Source organism: Schistocerca gregaria, chromosome 3 (assembly GCF_023897955.1).
Source record: "Schistocerca gregaria isolate iqSchGreg1 chromosome 3, iqSchGreg1.2, whole genome shotgun sequence".
NCBI lineage: Eukaryota > Metazoa > Arthropoda > Insecta > Orthoptera > Acrididae > Schistocerca > Schistocerca gregaria.
In genome coordinates this window covers 233,996,834-234,022,309 of record NC_064922.1, presented here as the reverse complement: position 1 = coordinate 234,022,309, position 25,476 = coordinate 233,996,834, and the positions used below count along the sequence as shown (strand labels likewise).

The following is a 25,476-nucleotide window of genomic DNA, read 5'->3' as shown; positions in this document are numbered from 1 at the left end:
TCTGTGTCTGATAATGTCTATGTAGTTCGATGCACAGGAACAGGTACTGCTGACGATCTATAGCCATATTAAATTATGAAATGTGTACACAAATTGCGAATACGATATTACATCAGCTGTACGGCTCAACACGATATTACGTCGGCTACAAGGGCAGAGAATGACTTACAGTGTATGGTTCAGTGGTAGGGCTATTCTTATCAAAATCGAAAGCAAACCAACACCGACAACGACAGTTACATTAGCCGATGTCGCAAGCCAAAGATGAAGAGATAGAGAAAGTGTATGAGGATGTTGAAGAGGTAATTCAGTACGTAAAGTGACATGAAAGTCTCTTAGTCATGGGGGATCGGAGTTCGGTTGTAGATGAAGAATTAGAGAAGGGTTTACGGGAGAATATGGGCTTGGTACTAGGACCAAGAGAGGAGAAAGACTAACTGAGTTTCTGAAATAAATTTCGGCTAGTGATACAGAATACTCTGGTCAGTAATCACGAGAGGAGGAGGTATAGTTGAAAAAGGCCAGATTTAGTGGTAAGACGACCCAGTGGATAGTCCGTGAAAGCCTGAACACAGATCCACCGTGAAGAACTGTGAAAAAAGAACAAGATAGAAACAGCTTAAGGTTCAAGCGCAAGATGTGCAGCATCAAGCGAATTGGAAGAGCCATCGCGTTGTGGTTAAGTGGTCCTAATGTTGGACTGCAAAGGAAGAGATCCGTGTTCAAATCTAACTGCTAGCCGGCACGGTAGCTCAGCGTGTTCGGTCAGAGGGTTACGCGCCCTCTGTAATAAAAAAAACTGAGCCAATCGATCAAAAACGAACATAAAATGGATGTCTTACGACGTCCGCCCCGAACAGATGCAACGAACAAAAGCGAACAAAATGAGATAAAAAAAAAAAACTGCTCTCCCATTTCATTTTCTTTTATTTTTACAAAATTATAAACTTTCCGTCAGGTTATTGACGTGTCAGTACGCCTTATTCAGATTCGTATCTGTGTTGCAGTTAAAGTCGGTTTGCAACAACGAAATCTATGGAAAGGACCCGCACAACTACTCTATTAGCAGCCGAAAGGAAGTGGCTCTCGAATGGGAACTGAAAACGTTTGATAACAAGGTGACAAGTCAATCGAATCCTCCACCGGAAAGCACGTTTGCTGTGTCATATACCACAATGGTGACATGTGTGTGTTATACGACAGGAATTCCTTCTCGACGCAGCCGACTTGTACACCTGTGGGTGAGTGAGATATTCTCTCTTTCCCGATTTACACTGAAAAGCCAAAGAAACTGATACACCTGTCTAATGTCGTGTAGGAGCTCCGCGAGCACGCAGAAGTGCTGCGACACGATGTGGCATGGACTCGACTAATGTCTGAAGTAGTGCTGGAGGCAACTGAAACCAAGAATCCTGCACGGCTGTCCTTAAATTCGTAAGAGTACGAAGGGCGTGGAGATCTCTTCTGAACAGCATGCTGCAAGGAATTACAGATATGCTCAATAATGTTCGTGTCTGAGGTATTTGGTGGCCAGCGGGAGTGTTTAAACTCAAAAGAGTGTTCCTGCAGTCACACTGTAGCAATTCTGCACGTGTGAGGTATTGCATTGTCCTGCTGGAATTGCCCGTCGGAATGCACAATGGACATGAATGGATGCAGGTGATCAGGCAAGATGCTTATGTACGTGTCACCTATCAGAGCCGTATTTAGACGCACCAGGGGTCCCATATCACTCCAACTGCACACGCCCCACACCATTACTGAGCCTCCACCACCTTGAACAGTCCCTTGCTGACATGCAGGTTCCATGGATTGATGAGGTTGTCTCCATACTCGTACACGCCCATCCCCTCGATTCAATTTGAAACGAAACTCGTCCGACCAGGCAACATGTTTCCAGTCATCACCAGTCCAATGTCGGTGTTGACGGACCCAGGCGAGGCATAAAGCTTTGTGCTGTACAGTCACAAAGGATACACGAGTGGCCCTTCGGGTCCGAAAGCCTATATCGATCATGTTTCGTTGAATGGTTCACACGCTGACACTTGTTGATGGCCCAGCACTGAAAACTGTAGCAATTTGCAGAAAGGTTGCACTTCTGTCACGTTGAATGAATATCTTCAGTCGTCGTTGGTCCGTTCTTGCAGAATCTTTTTCCAGCCGCAGCGATGTCGGGGATTTGATGTTTTACCAGATTCCCGATATTCACCGTACCCTTGTGAAATGGTCGTACGGGAAAATCCCTACTTCATCGCTATCTCGGAGATGATGTGTCCCATCGCTCGTGCGTCGACTCTAACACCACGTTGAAACTCACTGAAATCTTGATTACGTGTCATTGTAGCAGCAGTAATCGATCTAACAACTGCGCCAAACACTTTTTGTCTCATATAGGCGTTGCCGACAGCAGCGCCATATTCTACCTGTTTACATAGCTCCGTATTTGAATACGCGTGCCTATACCAGTTTCTTTGTGTGCTCCACTGTAGGTACTCGTATGAATGTGGATGTGATATGAATGTCGATGTGATCACTCCCAAAAAAAAATGATGGAAACATAAAGTATACAGTATTCTCTGTGCTTTATCAAAATATAGGTTTTTCATGTTTTTGAGGTTTTCCACGTGTATTCTATCGAATCATGCATATGTTCAAGCAAACCTGAACATCTCCTGGAATTTCGGAGAGCGAAGGTGATTATGGGTCAGTACTTGGGCTTTGATAATAATCACACGATCAAGCAAACAATACTGATCTGTGTATCTGTACAGATTTCCTAAATCGTAGTCTTTCACTTCTCTAAAGCCAAACACAGGAGGTATACAACCTAGAGTAATGGTAATGTCTACTTCCACACCAAAATTGTACAAGTCCTTATCCTTGCAGTCAAGGAGTAAAGCAACAACTTAAGGAGCAATCGGACGACCATTAAAATCTTTCATTAGTCTGACGCGCGACAGTTCGCAGTGACATTGGGGGTTTGCCTAAGAACTCTATTCACTTACTGCTGAACTTTCGGCCGAAATACACTATTTTTTCCTGAAATCTTAAGTAAAATGTAAGTAAAAGAAGCAGGAATTCGCAGTGTGGATTCTGTAACAGCTGAAGAAATCCATATAGAAAAGTAATATAACTGTGGGTGAGAGAAGAGCTTTAAAACTCCTGAATGACGACGATAGTATTTTGGTTCTCCCAGCTGACAAAGGAAGCGCAACGGTGGTTATGGATGTCGCCGACTATCAGAGCAAAATTACTGATCTACTGGCTCCGCAAGCATTTACGAAGCTTAATAAGAACCCCACTAACAACGTTCTCAGAACTGTGTCGCGGTTAATAAAAAAGTCATCCATTGAAGAGAATGTACAGAAAGGTCTCTGCAATTCGGTTGCGCTACCACCGAGGCTTTATGGATTGCCCAAAATTCATAAAGAAAATGTGCCGTTAAGACCGATACTAAGTGCCATTGGTTCGTCCACCTACTCGTTAGCCAAGTTTTTGACTACGCTGTTAAAACCACATGTGGGCCGTTCGGGCTCTTATATAAAGAAGCAGATTGAATGGCATAGTGGTCCAGTGGTCCAGCCGGAGGACATATTGGTCAGCTTCGATGTGGTATCGCTGTTTACCATGGTTCCACTTAATGATGTATTGGAACAGCTGGATCGAATTTTTCCTGCCGATATTTCAGAACTGTTTAAGTGTTGTTTAACGACCACATAATTCAAGTGGAATGAACAGTTCTATGAGCAAACGGATGGCGTGGCTGTGGGAAGCCCTCTGAGTCCCGTAATTGCAAACTTCTTTATGGAGAAATTCGAGGAACAGGCCTTAGGTACCGCCAGCAGAAAACCAGATGTATGGTTCCGATACGTGGATGACACGTTTGTGCTGTGGAGACATGGTAGGGAGTAACTAAGCCGGTTCCACGAACATCTGAACAGTATAAACTCGAGAATTCAGTTTACAATGGAGGAGGAGGTAGACGGCAAATTACATTTCCTCGATGTGCTTGCTTTTAGAAACGAAAATGGTAGTTTGGTCCACTCAGTATGCCGCAAACCCACGCACACGGACCGTTATTCGAACCAACACCCACAACAGAAGCGGGGTGTTATCAAGACGTTAGCGGACAGAGCTAGAAATATTTGTGAACCTGAGTTGCTCGACGCTGAGATGGAACATCTCCACAATGCACTGATGAAGAACGGATATTCGTCCGCCGAAATAAAACGTGCGTTGAGGCAGCCACGCAGAAATCATACTGACGTACAGGCTACAGCAAAATCTAAGGTTTTCCTGCCGTTTGTTAAAAATGTAACGGAAAGAATAGGGAGGATCTTGACGAAGCGGAATATTACCGTAATTTACAAGCCCACCAGGAAGATACAGGAATACCTTAAGCCTGCCAGTGACGCTCGCAAACCATTGGAAAAAGCTGGAGTGTATAGGATCCCATGCAGCTGTGGTGATGTTTATGTGGGTACCACTAAAAGAACTGTTTCTAAACGTTTGGAAGGGCACAAGGGAAATTGTAGAAGAGGTGAAACGGAACGATCAGCTTTTGCGGAGCATGCTTTCCAGCCAGGGAACCACAATATTCGTTTCGAGGAGACGCAAGTACTAGCGGCCACAAGCGGATATTACGAAAGGCTCTACAGGGAGGCAATCGAAATCGCTAAACACCCAAATAATTTCAACCGAAAGGAGGAGGGCGTGAAATTACACGGTATATGGATGCCGGTGTTAAAGAAGATGTGTACCACCCGTCCACTGCTGGGTGATGGCAACTCCGATCGACGGCGACGGACAGCGGTCAATTGCACTGGCGTTTTCAAAACACGTGACGTCACACCGCGGTGCGGGAGCGCGCGGACACGGAATTTAGCGGCAGTCAGTAGCGAGCCAGTGGGTGTGTTGGACCTTCCATCGACCTACGGACCCCCTTGAAGATGTCTCCCGCAGTCGGAGACGAAACGTTAGGAATTGAGACAAAATTCATCAACCGACCACGGCATAACAGCGCGAATAAATATAATGGACAAAAGAAATCCTGCTTTGTTAAGAGCATATTGTATAATGTAACTGAAAGAAGTGGCACGCACTTTGTCTATAAAACAAAATGGCTCTGAGCACTATGGGACTTAACATCTGTGGTCATCAGTCCCCTAGAACTTAGAACTACTTAAACCTAACTAACCTAAGGACATCACACACACCCATGCCCGAGGCAGGATTCGAACCTGCGACGGTAGGTCTACAAAACATTTAGTGTCGTCTTCACCAACTAACGATAACGTGCGTCTCGACTTCATTTCATAGTTAAAACCGAACTGATATGTGTTGATGACAATGCATCTTCATACTATTCAAATTTGCCATTAGTTGCTATAACAAATTTCTTGAAATAGTCTACAAGTTCTTCCAATTTATTGGCATAATTTTTGTTTACACATTTGGTCATCTTTCAGCCCGTAATTTTGAATTTCCTCTTGAAAGCGAATAGTCAATGAGGTGAACACGTGAAGTCAAGACCGATTCTTTTAGCATAATGCAAACCCCAGGTTTGTATGTCTGCATCATGTACGTAACTCATTTCTGGCTTGGGTAAATTGTCGGTATACAAGGTTTTCTAATTCACTGAACTTTTGTCTTCGCGTTCCACCTCGTTCTGCGACTTCCATACACGTCAATGACCGGACGGACACTTCATAATTCTGTGAAAAAAAAAAGAAAAAGGAACATGAGAGAGAGTTAAACATGGATCTCCCGCTTTACAGTCCAGTACCGTGACCATATAACTACGACGCCCTGACTTATCCACTTCACTTGATGCCGCAGATCTTAAGCTTGGACTGTTCACTGTTATTATTTTGCTTCCTTCTTTACAGTTCAGTACACCTTCCCTTCTTCCTCTTTTCACGCTTGATATGATTTCAGTTTTTGACTGACTATCCACTGGGTCATTCTACAACTAAATCTGATGGAGAGATGGGGGGTGATGGAGAGTGTCCCTCGTTAGTAACATGTACAAATATAGGTGTCATACTGAACTCACTTTCAGCTGAGGACTGCGAAACGAGGGAGATGGAAAATTGGAGAGGAAGGGGATGTTACAAGAGTGAGATGAGGACAAGTGTATGAAAGAGAGAGTTACTGTTATAGAAGGTGCATCAGTAGCTATCGTGTGGAATTTAAAAGGAATTTAATTTTTCTGATAATCTGAGAAAGATCATTCCAATGTCGTGTACCTGATACAGAAAATGATTTTGAAGACATGGTTGTGTTATGTATTGGTACAGAGACGATTTTACTTTATTGAGAACGAGTTTTTCTTCTGTGTTGTTCAGATATGTGTTGAAGATAAACAAGAGGGAATCCAATGATTGAGAAGACAATATAGAGAACGAAGGGTATGACAGTCGGCACGCAGCCATAATAATTCTTTGTAGGCACGAGTGACATGGTCGGAATATCGAACGTTACAAATAACTCGCACACAAGCATTCAACGCCACTTCCATTTTGTGTAAGTTCTCATACGAAAGTGTTTGAAGAATAGGAACTCCATAATGAAGTAGGAGATGTATTCGTGATTCTAAGAGTTTGTTTGTGAGTTAGAGAGTTTTATATTTCTGTAGTGAATGTAGTGATACTGATACCTGTCTCCAAGTTTTCAGTAGTACGAAAACTTACAGGGTGAGCACAAAGTTTTGCACTGACTATAACAATTTATTACAGAATAACCATTTGACACAATAATTTACATTTGATGTCATTACATGAGTTAGTGTTATTAGTTTCTTTTAAGACCACTTACGTTAATAAACCTCAACGTGTGCTCCCTTGGTGGCTCTGAGAATGTCTAAGCGGTATTCCGGTTCCCGACAGGTGTTTCGTAACATGTGTTCTGTCACAGTACCCACAGCATCTTGTATCGTAGCCTTCAGTTCGTCGACGTCAGCAATCGGTGTACGAAGACTCTGCCCTTGATAGAGACACAGAAAAAAAAGTCAAGGTGCATAATATCTGGAGAGCGGGTTGGCCAGGGTTTTGGACCGTTCCTTCCAATCCACCGATCCAGAAATGTTTCATCCAGGAAATCACCCGCTATCTAAGCCCAATGGGTGCGGGATTGCGGGGGAGCTCCATCTATCTTGCTGGAAAAGTATGCATGTTGATATTCTTCTTTTTCGCTGTCTGCTGTAACTGTACAGTAGCACGTGGAGACTCTGAGCCTCATATACGGACATGAAAGGTGGATTCATCGATAAAGCATATGTGATTTAAGTAATCATTAACGCCCCCAATACTGTTGAGAATCTCAGTTGCAAATTCAGCACGTGTCAGCAAATCATTCGGTTGCAAGGCCTGCACGATTTGCACTGTGTAAGCATGCAAACTCAGGCTTTCATGAAGAACCTTCATCACACTTGCTTGCAGTATTTGAAGTTCACGTGGTGCTTGACGAGTTGATTTACACAGACTCTGTTGAAACGATTGCCGAACACGATCAACAATTGCATCACTCACACGAGGCCTGCCACTTCGAGGACGATCTTCAACGCTGCCTCTTTCGTTAAACTTTGCGTACCATCGCTTTATTGATTTAACGTCAGGAGGGGTACGTTCATAAGAAGCCCGAAATTTACGCTGAACACTGACGGGCGATTTCGTTTCGTGAAACCAAAGTACACAGTGCGCTTTCTCCTGCTTCGACGCCATTTCGCCAGCAGTTAACGTGACCTAACAGAACGCGTCGGTGTTGTGCAGCACTAGCGCCATTTACTGGTCACAACAACTAGTAGCCGGCCAATGTGGCCGAGCGGTTCTAGGCTTTCAGTCTGGAACTGCGCGACCGCTACGGTCTTGCCTCGGGCATGGATGTGTGTGATGTCTTTAGGTTAGTTAGGTTTAAGTAGTTCTAAGTTCTAGGTGACTGATGACCTCAGATGTTAAGTTCCATAGTGCTCAGAGCCATTTGACCCATTTGAACAACAACTAGTTAACACTAACCTATGTAACGGCATCAAATACAACTTATTATGTCAAACGGTTATTCTGTTATAAATTTTTATAATCAGGGCAAGACTTCGTGCACAGCCTGTATTTCTGTGCCGTTTCGTACTAAAAGGGTGGAACAGATTTTCTAAACTGTGACGTAATACTTATTTTATGAGCAACTAAGACTACTTGCGTTTTAGACGAGTTAAGTTTCAAATCCATATTCTGCGCCCACACTGACAAGGTAAGTAAATGAGCAGTTAGATGCTAGATGACGGTGCACGGGTTTCCGTGGACTTGCACATAGACGTAACCGAATGTCATCAACGTATAAGCTATGTTTCCAGGGGGGGGGGGGGGGGGGAGAATAGTCGACAGATCATGAACATAAATGTGAAACGTAATGGACCCAATATTAAGCCTTGTGGGACGCCTGATACTGCATCTTTCCATTCTCATATTTTTTCGCTCATTACACACGTAGTGACACTGCTCTTCATCTTTTCACCACAAAATGAGTACTACTGTGGATACCTGTAGATATACCCCCGGTTATCCATATCTACGCAGACCCCTGGCTATAAAGAATCACATAATGTCCCTTTTTCACTGCCTTTTACCAATAGCGTAGACTCAACACGACGAACTCACGTGACAATGAATAGATATTCCGTTGCCTATACCATTATTAACTTCGCTGGTCACCGACTCAGTTCGAAGTGAGACTCATCAATAAAGACCTGTCCAGTGAATGAGATTCGACGCCGAAGACATGCCTGGAAACACCCCGGATAGTGGCGGGATACCAATCCGACTGCCACCCGCCATAAGGCCCGAAAACCTGGAGTAACGGCCTAGGGTGCCATTTCATTTCATAGTAGGATCGCTTTGGCTGTCATACGCGTCACCCTTACATCGAAGCGGTACGTCGACGATATTCTACGCCCTGTTTGTTGCCCATCATGGCAAGCCATCCTCGGCTTAAATTTCAGCAAGATATACCTGCCTGCTCACGGCGAGGATTTCTGCTGCTTGTCTTTGTGCTTGTCAAACCCTACCCTGGCCAGCAAGGTCGCCAGATCTCTCCCAATTGAGAACATTTGGATCATTATGGGCAGAGCCCTCAAATCAGCTCGGGATTTTGACGTACTATCGCGCCATTGGATAGAATTTGGCACGATATCCCTCAGGAAGACATCCAACAACTCTCCCAATCGATGCCAAGACTATTGGCATCCAGAAGTGGACCAATGTGTTATTGACTTATTCAAAATGGTTCAAACAAATGTTCAAATGTGTGTGAAATCTTATGAGACGTAACTGCTAAGGTCATCAGTCCCTAAGCTTACACACTACTTAACCTAAATTATCCTAAGGACAAACAAACACACATGCCCGAGGGAGGACTCGAACCTCCGCCGGGACCAGCCGCACAGTCCGTGACAGCAGCGCCCTAGACCGCTCGGCTAATCCCGCGCGGCCAAAATGGTTCAAATGGCTCTGAGCACTATGGGACTTAACATCTGAGGTCATCAGTCCCCTAGAACTTAGAACTACTTAAACCTAACTAACCTAAGGACATCACACACATTCATGCCCGAGGCCGGATTCGAACCTGTGACCGTAGCAGCAGCCCAGTTCACGACTGAAGCGCCTAGAACCGCTCGGCCACAGCGGCCGGCTATTGACTTACTCAATTTGTGAAGTCCAGTCAGTTGGCTCTAGGAAGACGCTAGACGCAGAAGTCAGCGTTCGCTAAAGCTCTGCTCATGCCAGAAAGCGGCCAAAACAAAAATCTATTGTCATACGAAATATATTTTTTATTCGAATAGCATCTTGCGGACCCCTGGGGGTCCGCGGACCACCTGTTTGGAACCACTGGGTTAATTAAATTTTCATGGCTGTTAATAAACGGTTCCCAGCCATTTCCTTGTCACAAAACTTTGAAAAGACACGCTATATGCAATTCAGAACTTGTAATATCTTTCCCTCCAATTGTGCCTAAAATATCAAGACAACCACTTACAAGAGCTTGACAGTGTTGAATTTCTTTGAATTATAACATGGGCATAAATTCAAAACGACCAGGAGCAGAGTGTACACGACAACATTTTACCGTATAACACGGTGGTGTAGAGGAAGAGAGGAAGTTGAGACGAACAATTTGATACGGGCAGTTGTAGTCTGTCAAGCCAAGAAAGAATCTCAAAGCGCCATACAACAGGCAGTACCCAAAGTTCAGCGCATGTGCGCCGTAGGAGGTTTTGAGTATGCAATCACCCTTTTAAGCCGCCACGTTTGAAGCTTGTGTCTTTTTTTTCACTAAAATCATCCTTGAGTATTAAACACACCTTGTTCTTGGACTTAAAAATTGTTAGACGGAGATGTTCGTAAATTTTAAATCTTTTTTTTTAAATTTCAACAGCAACTAAATGATTTTGTTTCTATGGCCTTCTTATTTCGAGAATGCAGTTATTGTAAGGGTTAAATTTAGATCGAAATTTAAACGTAATTAGATTTTTGCACAACCTTCATAAAAGACTTTTTTCTTTCGTTCTCTCATGAGGAAATTTAAATTACTACTGTTAACGAAATAAAAAAATTAGAAATTTGGCTGACGAAGCCGGCAGCAGAAGAGGGCAAGAGGATGTTCAAAATATCGCATGGCCAATTTGAGTGTGTTTCCCGACCTGTTAGACCAGAAGTGTGTGATATCATATTGTTCGTCTCGACTTCCCCTACTGCACTGTGGTATGTTGTAAACAGTTATCGCTGCTTATGTACGACACGGACTGTAATGTTGACTTACTATGGATGTGTGGTTAGAGAGGAACCTAAAGACCCTAAACTTGCATCAGTCAATAAAGAGTTTGAGATTAGAATCGTTCTTCAATTGGAAACAAAAGAAGCACAATGTGTGTTTGAAGTTACCGACGGTAGTCACTGGTGTAGGCGACGTCCCGTTGCTGCTGAGACGCCAGCGTGTTGCAGGGCGAGTGGTGACGGCGGTGCCTGGATGCACAGATGGGGGCGGCGGCGGGGGCGGGCGGGGGCGTCTGCGGGCCGTCGCCCAGCTGCACCGACGTGCTGAGCCGGCGCGCGCTCACCGCCGCCTTCGTGCAGTTCTCCCGCGCGCTCCACCAGCGACAGATCTCCGTAGAGTCTTCCTCCTCCTCTCACAGGTAAGCTGCATGCGCGGCACCACCTCGTGCACCTTTAACACGAGCAATTAAATCGACTGCTCGTGGCAAGTGAGTCTACTGTTGCGCCCCTGGCGTATTGTTCCTGTACTAAGTCCCGCCTAACAAGACTGGTCGGTCGTTTCCTGTTTACATACCAGGTATAAAATTGCCTTTGCCGTGAGAGCTGTCTATAGTGCAGTTCGGCACTCCAATGGTGAAAGTGAGTTTACGACGAGTCATCCTAAGGAAAGCCGAAATAGAGTAGTACAATTAGGGAACTAGAAATGACAGTAGATAATTTGTGTTGATTTCAGTGTGAATACTTACTAAACATTGTAGTCTGGGAAAAACACACTTATTTTCCATCAATTTCATTAATTATTAATTTTTTCGATCTAGATTTTGGGTTATTAGCCCATTTTCCAGAATCACTGAGAAAAATATTGTTGTGTCTAATGTTTTTTTTATTTATTAATGGTTTTGGAAATTACTCATACAGACACCCTCAGAATGTTTTTAACATTTAAGTGGGAACAGTTTGAAACCAGTGAAAAACAACGATTACCAGTTAAATTCATTTAACCTGGAATTCAGTTGTTTCGGCTAAGAGCTAACACCGACAGCGGAGGAGTAACTGGCCATTCGTAGATCAGGAAATGGCGCCATTTCATTGCCTAGATATGGTTTGTATAGAGGGTGATGACTGATGGAGAAATCCCTTACCCATTTTGGTACAGCATGCAGAATGCTATTTCCCATTGTTGATGTAGTTCGCTGCTGACAAACCACGCGCCAGTGTCAGCGACTACTGGTGGAGAGCAATATGCGCCAAAACCGAAGGGTGGTGGCGTTTGTGTGGCTAACCGAACACTGACGCTACCATGTGACGCCATTAATGTTTGACAGACACAGCTCCCAGCAGCCTGACTGCTTCGTGGCAGCAGCGTGCCACAGTGGGGAGGATGGTATTTAGACCATAGAAACCAGCACAGCCAAAGTAAAAGGCATATTCGTGCACTGGGTGCTGACCAGCACGATGAGGGTCCACAAAAATGTTCAAATGTGTGTGAAATCTTATGGGACTTAACTGCTAAGGTCATCGGTCCCTAAACTTACACACTACCTAACCTAAATTATCCTAAGGGCAAACACACACACCCATGCCCCAGGGACGACTCGAACCTCAGCTGGGGCCAGCCGCACAGTCCATGACTGCAGCGCCTCAGACCGCTCGGCTAATCCCGTGGTGAGAGGGTCCACAACAGAAAGGTGCAAACTAACACTGATGCCGGGAGGCCCCTAGCTGAGGCTTACATGTGAGACCCAACAGGGAGCAGATGACCCATTGGTGCAAATGCACCAAGTTGTCTTCATACAGTTCCCGGCTCAGGCAGACACCTGCAGCTACTGGAGACAAAGCCCTTCAAAGGTAACTGGATGCATCATCAGGCACTGCAGTGTTCGTCGCCTCGAAGTTAAGAGCCAATGAAGGTGGTAGCATTCGTATCACAGACAGTGGTGTACAGACAACATAAGTGAGTATGTGAGATCTGAGAATGAGGGTCTGGTTAGGGGGGGGGGAGGTTATTTATGAGAGCTTGCTGGTCAGTACTTCTCCTACCCCCAACCACAGAAGGCAAACCAGGCCCTAATGGCCAGGTGTCGTCATTGGGTGGCGATGACTTCATGTATTTTGATTTTCTTGTTTCGTCTGTTCCTGCTGTAATATTGCCCACGTTCCCCGTTCAGAGGCTCTGGCTATCTTTTCCCTCTATGTCAGCATTCTGGATAAGCGCTATTTCACTCTGAATACATCTTCTTGTGAAACGGTGTCTGGACTTCAAGTTGATGCTCACCTCCATCTGCATGGCGTCGTTTTGCTGAGAATTGCAGAAACTGTGCATTGTGTCCAAAAGAGTCTTGGTGCAAGGCTCCTCAACCGCCCCCCCCTCCTCCCCCCCCCCCTTTGAAGAAATCCAGTCTCTGGATTGTGCCCTATTTACATTTCTGCACAACAAATATATAACGTATGTTTTCTGTACTGACACAAAAATACAAGATTTATTCTAATTCTTAGCATAAACCACCTGGTTCGTTGGTTTTCTGTAGTTGGCCCAGCCTGTTGGCAACTGGTGGAGCTTAATAGCACAAGTAGTTTTCCACTCGAAGCAGACACAGGTTGCACAAAGCAGCATCAGCACTACAATGGAGACACTCATATTCAAAATCTTTTTGCATTGCTCATGGTGGTACTGTTGCATATTGGAACATTCGTTAAGTGATAGTACGACAGTGTCCCAGTACGCCCTCGCTGCAGAGCTGCTAACTGCCAGCATAGGCAATGGCAGGAGCATGTAGTACGCTGGCGATGATAGGTATTCTCCATTGTCTGTCTGCACACCCCAGTAAGTCCTAGCGGTAGGTTTCTGTGCCCTGTCGTCAGCCTGAGATGCGGTTGTGCTTGTGTGCGTCTGCGCAGCAGGCACGGTCGCGGCGGAGGTTCTCCCGGCGCGCCGCCGCTGCCCAAGAGCCCGTCTGCGCCGAACCTGCAGCTGGACACGTCTCCGCTGCTGCTGCTGCGCAACGCGGTGGCGGCGGGCGCGGGCCGGCAGCCGGCGCTGGCCAAGCCGGCGCGCCTCACGCAGTCCGCGCGCGCGCACCGCCTGCACCCCGCCAGCGCGCTGCTCAGCCCCTACCTGCTGCAGCGACAGGCGCTCTCCATGGACAACCCGCACTGCTACTCGCCGCCGCCCTCCATGCTGCCCGGCCGCGACAACGCCGGCAGCCGCGACAGCCTCGAGCTGGGCGCCAGCGCCGGCGTCGGCGGCTCGCAGGTGCGTCCTCACCACCTCACGTCGGACCGATACCCCACTACCGCCCTAACACAAATATCGATACTACCAGTACTGAAGCTTCCTGCCAGGTTAAAATTGTGTGCCCGACCGAGACTCGAACTCGGGACCCGGGACCTTTATCTTTCGCAGACAGGTGCCCTGCCAACTGAACTGCCCAAACACGACTCACGACGCATCCTCACAGCTGTACTTCCATGTCCATTATAATTATCCGGCTGTTATGCCGTGGTCGGTTGATGAATTCTGTTTCAGTTCCAACGTTTCGTCCCAGTCTGCGGAGTACATCTTCATGGGGGTCTGTAGCTTGATGGAAGGTCCAACACACCCACTGGATCGCCGATCTGTAGCTCGATGGAAGGTCCAACACACTCCCTGGATCGCTGATCCAGTGGGTGTGTTGGACCTTCCATCGAGCTACAGACCCCATTCAAGATGTCCTCCGCACGTTGGGAATTGACACAGAATGCATCAACCGACCCTGTCATAACAGCCTGGGTAACTATAATGGACATGACACTTCCGGCCGTGAAAGGGTCTGTAGCTCGATGGAAGGTCCAACACACCCACTGGGTCGCCGATCTGTAGCTTGATGGAAGGTCCAACACACTCTCTGAATCGCCGATCCAGTGGGTGTGTTGGACCTTCCATCGAGCTACAGACCCCATTGAAGATGTCCTCCGCACACAGGGACGAAACGTTGGGAATTGACACAGAATTCATCAACCGACCCCGTCATAACAGCCTGGGTAACTATAATGGACATGACACTTCCGGCCGTGAAAGTCTACATTTTAGTATCAGCTGTACATCCGCCAGTTCCTCATCTCTTACCTTTCAAACTTTGCAGAAACTCTCCTGAAAATCTTGCAAGACTATCACTCCTGAAAGGAAGGATATTGCAGAGACATGGCTTAGCCACAGCCTGGCAGATTGTTTCCAGTCTGAAACAAATTTCATGTCAGCACACACTCCGCTGGAAATTCAATTCTGGGAACATTGTCCCAGGCTGTGGCTAAGCCATATCTCCACAATATCCTTCCTTTTAGGAGTGATGATCTTGCAAAGTTCGCAGACCCGCCAGGATAGCTAACACGATTGTTTCCTGGACGCGGGTAGGCGCGCTGTCCCTGGATCGAATCCGCCTGGCGGTTTAACGACGACGGCCGGTGTGGCAGCCAGCCTGGAAATGGTTTTTAGGCGGTTTTCCACATCCTCCTAGGTCAATACCGGGCTGGTCTCCACGTCCCGCCTCAGTTACACGACTGGCAGAGATCTGAAACACATTCACACTATTTCATGGTTTAGGCTACACGCAGACGGCTGGAGTACAGTAATTCCGTCCCAGGGGGTATGGGGTGGCGGCAGGAGGGCATCCGGCCACCCCTTACCCGCCACATCCATACTTAACCCTGCCCCTGCACACTATGCGGGATAAAGGCAATAGCAAAAGAAAGAAAGAAAGAAGAAAGTCTTGCAAGGTTCGCAGGAGAGCTTCTATGAAGTTTGAAAGGTAGGAGACGAGGTACTGGCGGAAGCACAGCTGTGAAGACACGTACTAAGTCGTGGCTAGGCAGCTTAATTGGCAGAGCATTTGCCTGTGAAGGACAAAGTTCCCGAGTTCGTGTCTTGGTCCGGCACACGCTTCTAAATTGGAAATTTGTGGTAAGGTCTTACGGGACCGAACTGCAGGGGTCATCGGTCCCTAACCAAGACACTGCTTAATCTGACTTAAACTAACTTACGCTATGGACAAAAAACACACCCATGCCCGAGGGAGAACTCGAACCTCCGACGGGGGGAGCCGTACGGACCGTGACAATGCGCCTCAGACCGTGTGGCCGCACCCTTTAATTTGGCAGAAAGTTTCATATCAGCGCACACTCCGCTGCAGAGTGAAAATTCGTTCTGGACCGCCAGTGTTACTAGATATACTGTACATTGTCTTTTATATACAGGGTGTCCCAGGAGGAACATTCAGTATTCATGGATATGACAGGGACGATCATCTGAAGCAAACACCTTCATACGGACATACGCCCTATTCAGAATGGTTTTGCGAGATAGAACACATCCAATGTACATTATTATTGTGATTCTTCAATTTCTTCCAGCGTATTTGTTGGTCGAACAGTCCACGGGTATACTGCCGGTTCATAGTATCCAACGGGCGCAATATTTCGGCTATCAGACATGTCGCTGACGAACTGAGATCCTGAGGACGGGCGGCCGATTTAAATCCCCTCCCTCCGTGAGCCGCTTTCTTCGCCGTCCGCGCCCCCGCGCTGGCAGTCGCGAAGACGTGGGCGTCGGAATCTGTCGTAGCGTCGATGTGCTTGCTAAGTCCGCCCTGGTCGCCAGTTCGTACTTTTTGCTGAGAGTCTTCTTAATTACATGCAATGCCGGGTCCCAAGCCTTGCTGTGTTTATAGCCGCAATCTCGGTCGATAAGATCTTCTCTGGTGCGAATTTCGATAGCCTCCTTTGTAATGCTGTCCCGTTTAAGTAACACCGAGTTAAAACCGTCTTTTGCCCGCCCAATAAAACATGGGCATTATTGGGAAGTGTGAAAGATGACCTCGGTTTGAGCAAGGCCAGCATATACCAAATTCCCTGTGAGTGTGGGAATACTTATACCGGACAAACAGTATGCACAATCGAAGATCGTTGCCGAGAACATCAAAGGCACACTCCACTGAAATATCCAAATAAGTCTGCGGTAGCAGAGCACTGCTTATCCGAGAAACACGAGATGAATTATGAGCGTACCAAGATCCTGGCTCAGACCTCTAAATATTGGGACAGCGTTATAAATGAGTTATCGAAATTCGCACAAGGGAAGATCTTATCAACCGAGATTGCAGCTACAATCTCAGCAAGGGTTGGGACCTGGCATTGAATGTAATTAAGAAGACTCTCAGCAAGAAGTACGAACTGGCGACCAGGGCGCACGTAGCATGCACATTGACGCTACGACACATTCCGACGCCCACGTCTTCGCGACCGCCGGCGCGCGGGCGCGGACGGCGAAGAGAGCGGCCCGTGGGGGGAGGCGATTTAAATTGGCCGCCGCCCTCAGGAGCTCACGGCTTCCCCCTCCATCCCTTGTGCCTCCTTCCAGTGTCTCTTCTTTCCCTCCTGCCCTGTCTTCCCTCTTCGTCTCCCGCCCCTTGTGTCTCCTGCCTCTTCGTGTACCCACTGATGCCCCTCCTCTCTTCATCCCGCCGCTTCCCCTGCTGCCTCTTGCTCTCCCCTCCTTTTCCATCCTCTCTGCCCTTTCCCTCGGCAGGTCCCGCCTGGCAGTTTTATTTTTCGTCGTGTATGCTCCACGCGGGTTTTAAGTGTGTTGTTCCGGGGTGTTTTTACTACTGTGGCCGACTTTTAACGTGTGCATGTCCATTCAGTGTCTTCTTTGAGTTTTGAAGAATCGCCAACTGTGTTTTTTAACTTTCTGGTGACTTTTCTTAACTGTCCTCCATGAACGTCTCCATGTTATTCTATATTTTTTACCTCCATTTTCTCCCATTATTCTGTTTTAAGTTCCCCTTTATCGCCTGATGTATGTACCATTTTATTCTTATTTTAAGTTCATGTCACTCGGCTGAAGAGCGGTGGATTGTGCCACTGACAGCCTTCCCCTGTCCGTATGTGGCAGGAGAATGAAATAACAATAAATAAATAAAAAGCAGGAGCTCAGTTCGTCAGCGTACCTGACGATGGTGACATGTCTGATCGCCGAAATATTGTGCCCGTTGGACACTATGAACCGGCAGTATACCTGTGGACTGTTCGAGCTACATTATTATTAATTTTCTGTATTATTCAATACAATGTTGGTTTACACATGTACAACAGTCAGTAAACATTACAAAACGCGTTCTACAAAGTATCAACTGAAAAATACTTGCTTTTATCACATTCACCTCTAACCATTATTGTACACGAGTGCCGGAGTGGGACTCAAATCCTGATTTTCCACTTATTACGAGCATTTGCCTTACCCATTTTTTTATCTCATTTTTGTTCTATATATTGTTCATTGAATTTGTTTGTGGTGGATGTCCGATGACACTCATTCATGTTGTTCGTTGATGCGTTTACTCAGTTCTCTTATTACAGAGGGTAACTAAATCCTCTCACCGAACACGCTGATCTACCGTGCCGGCATAATGAATACCCCAAGCTGCATACAGGCATTGATATAAGTCAACGGGGACAGTTGAAAATGGATAAACATAACTGTGAAACGTGTTCTCCGATATCTTCTACAGTACAGATCAAATGTGACAACTACCAACCGGCAAATGATGACAGTCAGGTAGACCGTTCGCCTTACCAATTGGCTACCAATGCACAACTTCCAGTCAGACCCAAACTTCCATATGTCGTCAACCAAACGTCTACAACCTGTAGACCCATTATCGCGTATTCCTGTACAGGTGAGATATTTTACTTAAACGTCGTTTGCCCGGTGACGGCGGATAAATACGATGGTGTTGTGCGTTTGTTATTTCGAATTACAACGCAAAGTTCGTTTGGACATGATTGCATGTCCAATGGTACTTTGCATAGTAATTCGGAGTAACACAGACACTGCACTATTGTAGAAAATGGTAGGATATTTGTCGGAACTATTAGGGAAAGAAACATAACTGAAATTGTAAGTGAGGAAATGGGAGCCGACTACTTACCTTTTGTTTTCCTGTTCTTTGTTTGGTTGCTTGTTTTGCACATAATTAGAACCGCACATTATTCAGTGTCAGTCGATTGTGTATTTTATATTCTTACAAAATGTAATTTGCATTTTATAAGCAATAAAACTCAGTTGAGAACTTCCGGTTATTATTGATAAATGCGAATGTTATTTATTAATAACAGAAACATGTTTCATGTAACTTCTACGAAGTCTTGACGCGAACATATATATAATGTTCGCGTCAAGACTTCGTAGAATATATATATATATATATATATATATATATATATATATATATATATATTTCTTGACAAAATTGCGTTTTTGGTGCTATATAATACATCTGTAGTGTCTTCTTTAGTTTTTCTACAACGTCCCTCCGTTTCACGTTATAAATCAATAATTTTCGAATAAAACCTGAATCAAACATTGACAATGGCAGGTTTGCTTTAAATATTCTTAAGTAACGGATAAGAAGACAATTATATAGAATAAAAACGTTCCTTAGATTACCTGGCCGTTTGTATATCCACACTCAGTTTCTAGATGGTTCACCGCTTCCGGTTTTTAGGGGAATCTGTAAGACACTGATCGCGTATGTAAAGAAAGCGCTTTTTGTGCTTTTATTAGGAGAACTACCGTAGTCTGCACTTACATGTGGCAGTCTACAGTAGCCTACGGACGTTTTAACGGCAGCAGCGTCCCTGATGCGATCGAGAAGTTCATCTCACGTGTTCACCTTTCTTTCGTTCACCTCAAACTTCGTCCAGCCTAATAAACAAAAATCTAAGGACGTAAAGTCTGGCGATCTTCGTAGCCAGTTATTGTACTACCACGATCACCCCTGCGGAAAGGGTAACTGCAATCCAGATTTTTCCTCACACGTCTGTTAAAATATGAAGGGGCTCCGTTATACTGTGTGGCCAAAGGAACTTTCTCAAGGTGTTGAACAAAGGAATTTTCCAACAAAAGCACAAATGTCTGTAATTCTGTCCCATCGTTAGCTCTTCTGAAATGATGCCGATCATGCTGCACCAAACATTGATAGGAAAACGTAGTTGGTATCCTCTGTAGCGTGTGGATTTTCCTGCAAACAACAATGCTTCTCTCCCATATGCAGATATATATGTAGGACTGAGGACTGATTGGATGGGAGGAGAGAGGGAGGGTGGAGGGAGGGAGGGAGGTAGGGAGGGGGAGAGAGAGAGCGAGAGAGAGACAGAGAGAGAGAGAGAGAGAGGATCCAACGAAGAGCGGCAGTCCCATCATGGGATCGTTCAGTCAGCGCAAGAGCTTTACATGAATGCTCAACAAACTGCAATGGCAGACACTACAAGACAGGTGTTGTGTGTGCATCTCGCCAAATGATCACGATGAAAAAATTCAAGAAATTAGAGCTGATACAGAGGCTTATCAACACACGTGCCATTCACGAATGGAACAGGAAAAAGTGGATCAGTTAGTGGTACCAGAGTATTGATGTAGATGCAGATATAACCCTAATCCATCGCGCTAATTTACTCACAGCACATCATAGACAACTGCGAGTTCAACGGGCTATGTTAATGCCGCAAACACATCCAGAGCAAAGAGGACGAAAGCAACAAGGTAGGTTGGGCTAGAGTAAAACGTCAAACAGTTTGAGTGCGTAAGACACATATGTGCTCACCAATAGCCCAATTTAAAAATTTGTGGTAAGGACTATGGGCCCAAACTGCTGAGGTCATGGGTCCCTAGGCTTACACACTAATTAAACAAACGTAAACTAACTTACGCTAAGGACAACACACACATCCGTGATCAAGGGAGGACTCGAACCTCCGACGGGAGGAGCCGCATAAACCGCAACAAGATGCCAATAGCCCAAAAATAAATGTAAGTTAAATGTGTTCTATCTCGGAAACCATTCGGAGTATGACATATCTCCATATGACGTTTTTTGCTTCGAACGAGCGTTCTCATCATGTACCTGAATATTGACCATTCCTCCGGAGACATCCTTCATATTGCTGTGATTCTCTTTAACACAAAACGACTTATTTCAGATACAAGGTGAAACATAGAAATGATTCTTTGTTTGGATACCACACACGAGTAAGACCTACAGGCATAAACAATAAAGGACAAACATCACTAATACAAACAGAATTATGGGTTTTGGCACAAACTTTATTCAACCCACACACTATCTGATTAAAATCTATCTTGACACTCATATGTAATGTTGAATGTCACGAGAGGCGTACCTGCCGGTATAGAAGGTGGCCAACACTATTGTGTTGTCTGTAGAAAAACAGTAACAGCACATCGAACGATGAATAGTCGCTGACTGTCACCTGGGTAACAAATCCATTTGAGGTATTTCAACCTTTATAAATCTGTCCGACTGTTGATGATGTGAATGTGAAGTGGAAACCCATAGGACCAACCACACCTAAATCAAGACCAGGCACCCCTCATGTACTGAAGGAGGAGGACATTCAAACATTACGGAGGGTGGTTGTAACAAATGGCATGAAATCATCGGGAAGGAATCACTCGTGATTTCCAAAGTGGAACCAGCAAGCAAGATAGCACAGTGACTGTGCATAGGCAGTTAAAACCAATGGTGTACAATGGTCGAGCAGTTACTCATAAGTCAAATGTTTGTGGAGTCAGTATTAAGCGAAGCTTGAGACGGTTGAAAGAGCGACGTGCATTAGAGACTGAGGAGGCATTATGGCATTATTATAACGTGATTTAGGGACACATCGGAAAATCCAAATCTTCAGGGTCGGACAGGGATTTGAACACTACTCGTGTCCAGAATGACTCCAGTATCTTAATCAAGATTATAACCAAGTATATATTTAAGAATGTTTGGCATCTTGCTGGAACTCCAGCGATTGCACTTTATATAAAGCAGTCCAAATCGCAGGTTTCGATTATAATAACCATCTTCAGACCAAGATTAAATACAATATGGAGAACCGTGGGAGCCACAGCGTAATACCGTAAGCTATCAGATTTCAGATGGACTGTAATCTTCGTCTACCTCCAGTCGAACTAAAATAAGCAATAATTTGGACTTACTCTTTATTTTTACAGTATTTTTGCTATAAATTCTGAGCAATGTGGTTACCCATTAGCCTCATAGCCTCAAGAAAGCCAGCAACTGTAAAATGTTATGATTTTCTGCGAATCTGAAGGTCAATTTCCGTGAGTCACGGCGACAAATAAAGAAACTTTTTAATATTACCCGTTTTTCAGATGTGAGGGAGTGGTTGTTACGTTTTATAAGTAATAATTTGTAGCGTCAGCCACTTTCATTACACTTATCACAAATCAACAACGGGTTTCTAGGGCCAATCCTCTCATCATCAGGTTGACAATTTGATGGTGAAAGCATTGTCCGTCCATACCCGTTGTTGATTTGTGTCAAGAAAGAATAAAGTGGTTTAAAGCTATCATTTGTTATTGATTCAAATAAAAGTATAGAAGGTATCACGCTTGGTTATGAAGTCATGAGAAGATCGAGCTTCGGGCCAGTGTCCAACTCATTCTTCATTCATTCATTCATTCATTCTTTCGTCGTCTTCAATAGATTCCACAACGAAGGATAATCTTTAGAGATGCAGAATGAGTCAACGTAGTCATTAACAAAATAAAGCAGCAGTAGTAATTAACTACCGTTAAACCGTGGTAGACTTTTTATGTAAACTCCAGCTTTCTTTAAATACTAAAATATAAAATAAAATCTGATGTTTCCTGTATTATGTTAACTAGACAACAGCGCACAGGAGTCGAGTTATAGTTCGCAAGATTTAAAAGCAGGGTAAAACAAGAAATGAGACATAAATGAAATTAGAAACGAAGTAATAAGAGAAGAACTTGGAATGTAATCGATAACCAAAAAGACAATCTAATAAAAAGAAAAATGGAGTGATCGTGTACCGCGCATACCGCTACAAAAACTTCCTAAACTAGCAACAGATTATAAACTATGGGGCAATAGAAGGGCAGGAAGCCCAAGGAAGTGATGGCGAGACCGGAAGAAACTCTAGGCTAACCCTACAGAGGGAGAAGAAGAAAAAAAGAGGTTTAGTTTCAGGAAATAAATTTTCTTCAGCTAAAATTGACTTCTTATTAATTCTCTGACAATCGATTTCAGTGGTAAACCCTCGTTATCAAATACTCGTCATCATCATCGTCAATAATAAAAAGAACAACAACGTAAGGCCATAACAACTTTTTAAAGAGCATAAAATTTGGAAATGAAGGATAAAATTACGTCTAATGTGAAACATTATTCATCTTCCCCCTTTCTATGGAGAAAATTATTGTCGACCTCTAACTGATAATCTTCCACAGTAGTAGCTGACTTAACTATTTATATGATCTGTAACAATCAGCATTACCAAATGCTCACAATCATGATCACAGGACGAAACCCAAAGATCATAGAGTTTACAAAATTTCTCGACAATGAACTCCCCTGTATCCGGGCGAAGACTGTATCACGAACTGTCGGTTCTATTCCAAACAGGCTTATAACAACCCACTGCTCACTTAGATCTTGTACCTCGTCCTGCCAAAAATTTGCTAGAGTTGTAAGCGATGCGATAATACACAAAGTTCATTTCTTTATCAGTACTGTAATATCGTGTGTGTGGACATAATATAAAATTCTCGTGTATCAAGCCAAATGAGGTTATGGGTAAGATGTGGCTGTGTGAAGATATTCGTTCTCAGCATCTACTGGCTACACCAGACTCTCGATGAAATTGTGTCACTGACAGTGAAAGGCATATGGAGTCTGGATCTGCATTACCCACGTGTGACATAAACCGTACACGGAAATACTGTACTTGTCAATGCAGCCTTCTTCTTTGGCCCACGAGGTCATTCCCATGTCGTGCTTAAACAACGCATCAAAATCCAGAACGCGTAAAATTCGCGTCATCACAAAATTTACAGCTATTCTCATGAGTTCAACGAGATTACAATCGTTAGCTGCACCATCTCTCAACCAAACTACCATCTTCCAGTCCAACCTAGTCCTCGCGCTTCGCTACAGATCAATGCATTACCACAACCTACTTTCTGAAACGTAATATAGAAGAAAATAAATACTGTCGGTGTTTGTTCTAAGAGGCGTGTTTTTCAAGTAAGTACCGTTTTGAAATTAAAGAAAAACGTTCTAAGATATCTCAATAATTTTATTTTTACATGAAAGCCTGTACCTTAATCTACGCACTGACGCCATTGCAGTCTGATTCTTCCTTGTTTACGTTGTGCACTGAGTGTTTCAGATGCCTCCGATAATCGTGAGACCCGCTGACTGTGAAGTACGAGCTGTCTGTTATAAGATTTCTTAGTGCTAAAGGATTAAAAGCGATCGCTATTCATCGTGAGATCTGTGCACTTTACGGAAAAAACAATATGAGTGATGGGATGGTAAGAAAGTGCGTGAGAGCATTTAAAGATGGCCGCACAAATGTGCATGATGCACAACACAGTGGGCGTCCTTCGGTCGGTAATGAAAGTCTGGTGCAGGAAGTGGACAATAAGGTGAGAGAAAACAGACGCTTTACGATTTCCTCCTTGGGGGATGATTTTCCTAATGTTTCTCGTAGTGTTTTGTATGGCACTGTGACCGAGCACTTGAATTACGGAGAATTGTGCGCACGTTGGGTACCGAAAATGTTGACGTATGTGCACAAAACCAAACGTTTAGACAGTGCATTGACTTTCCTTGAGCTGTACCACAACGACGGTGATGATTTCGTAATCCAAATTGTTACGGGCGATGAAACATGGGTGGCCTGCGTCACACCAGAATCAAAGCAACAGTCCATGGAAGTTGAGCAAGGGCATCCCTTTGCTCCAAGACAATGCCCGACCGCATGTGGCGAATCAGACCAAAGATCTCATCGCATCTTTTCGATGGGAAACTCTGGATCGTCCTCCGTACAGCCCCGATCTTGCGCCCAGTGACCACCATGTGTTCTGCACTTCAAGAAACACCTGGGCGGTCAGCGTCTTCAAGACGATGACGAAGTCAAAACAGTGGTGATGCAGTGGTTAACAAGCCAGGCGGCAGACTTCTATGAAGAGGGTACTCAAAAACTGGTACAACTTTATGACAAGTGCCTCAGTATTGACGTAAATTATGTAGAAAATTAGATTAAGGCACAGGCTTTGGGGTAAAAATAAAATTATTGAGATATCTTAGCACGTCTTTTTTAATTTCAAAACGATACTTATTTTAAAAAAAACACACCTCGTATTAGTCGATCACAATACAGGGTGTCCACAATGAGACTCCAACATTTGAACTCATAAATCTGAGAGGATACACAATTTATTGACGAACAAATACAGGGAAATCATACAGCAGCTCATCAAGTTTTCATACACAGGTGGACGGTTCAGTACACTTGAACGTGGGCGACACGGGTAGCACGAAGAATATCAAGTGTATAATCGATTTCGTGCCATGTGTTGCGTAGCATCTGTTCTTTGACAGAGTTGATGACAATTCTTATGCGCCGTTTCAAGTCTTGCAGGTCCTTTACTGGTGTAGCGTATACCCGGTCTTTCACTTAACCCCACAAGAAAAAATCGAGGTGGGTTATGTCGGGCGAACGTGGCGGGCAAGGAATTGGACCTCCGGGGCCAATCCATAGTTGCGGGAATGTGTCATTTAAAAATTTTCGGACATCAAGGTTCCAATGGGCTAGTGCGCCGTCCTGTTGAAACATCGCA

The 25,476-nt window shown here is 44.7% G+C and overlaps 1 protein-coding gene across 1 annotated transcript in view; it reads left to right on the top strand.

Moving 5' to 3' along the window:
• Window positions 1–25,476, top strand: part of LOC126354685 (uncharacterized) — a 1,729,166-nt gene that overhangs the window by 1,627,354 nt on the left and 76,336 nt on the right. Inside the window, exons 5-6 of the mRNA XM_050004488.1 lie at window positions 11,025–11,182; window positions 13,662–14,016. Coding sequence (XP_049860445.1) covers window positions 11,025–11,182; window positions 13,662–14,016 — 513 coding nt within the window. The remainder of the gene's footprint in view (window positions 1–11,024; window positions 11,183–13,661; window positions 14,017–25,476) is intronic.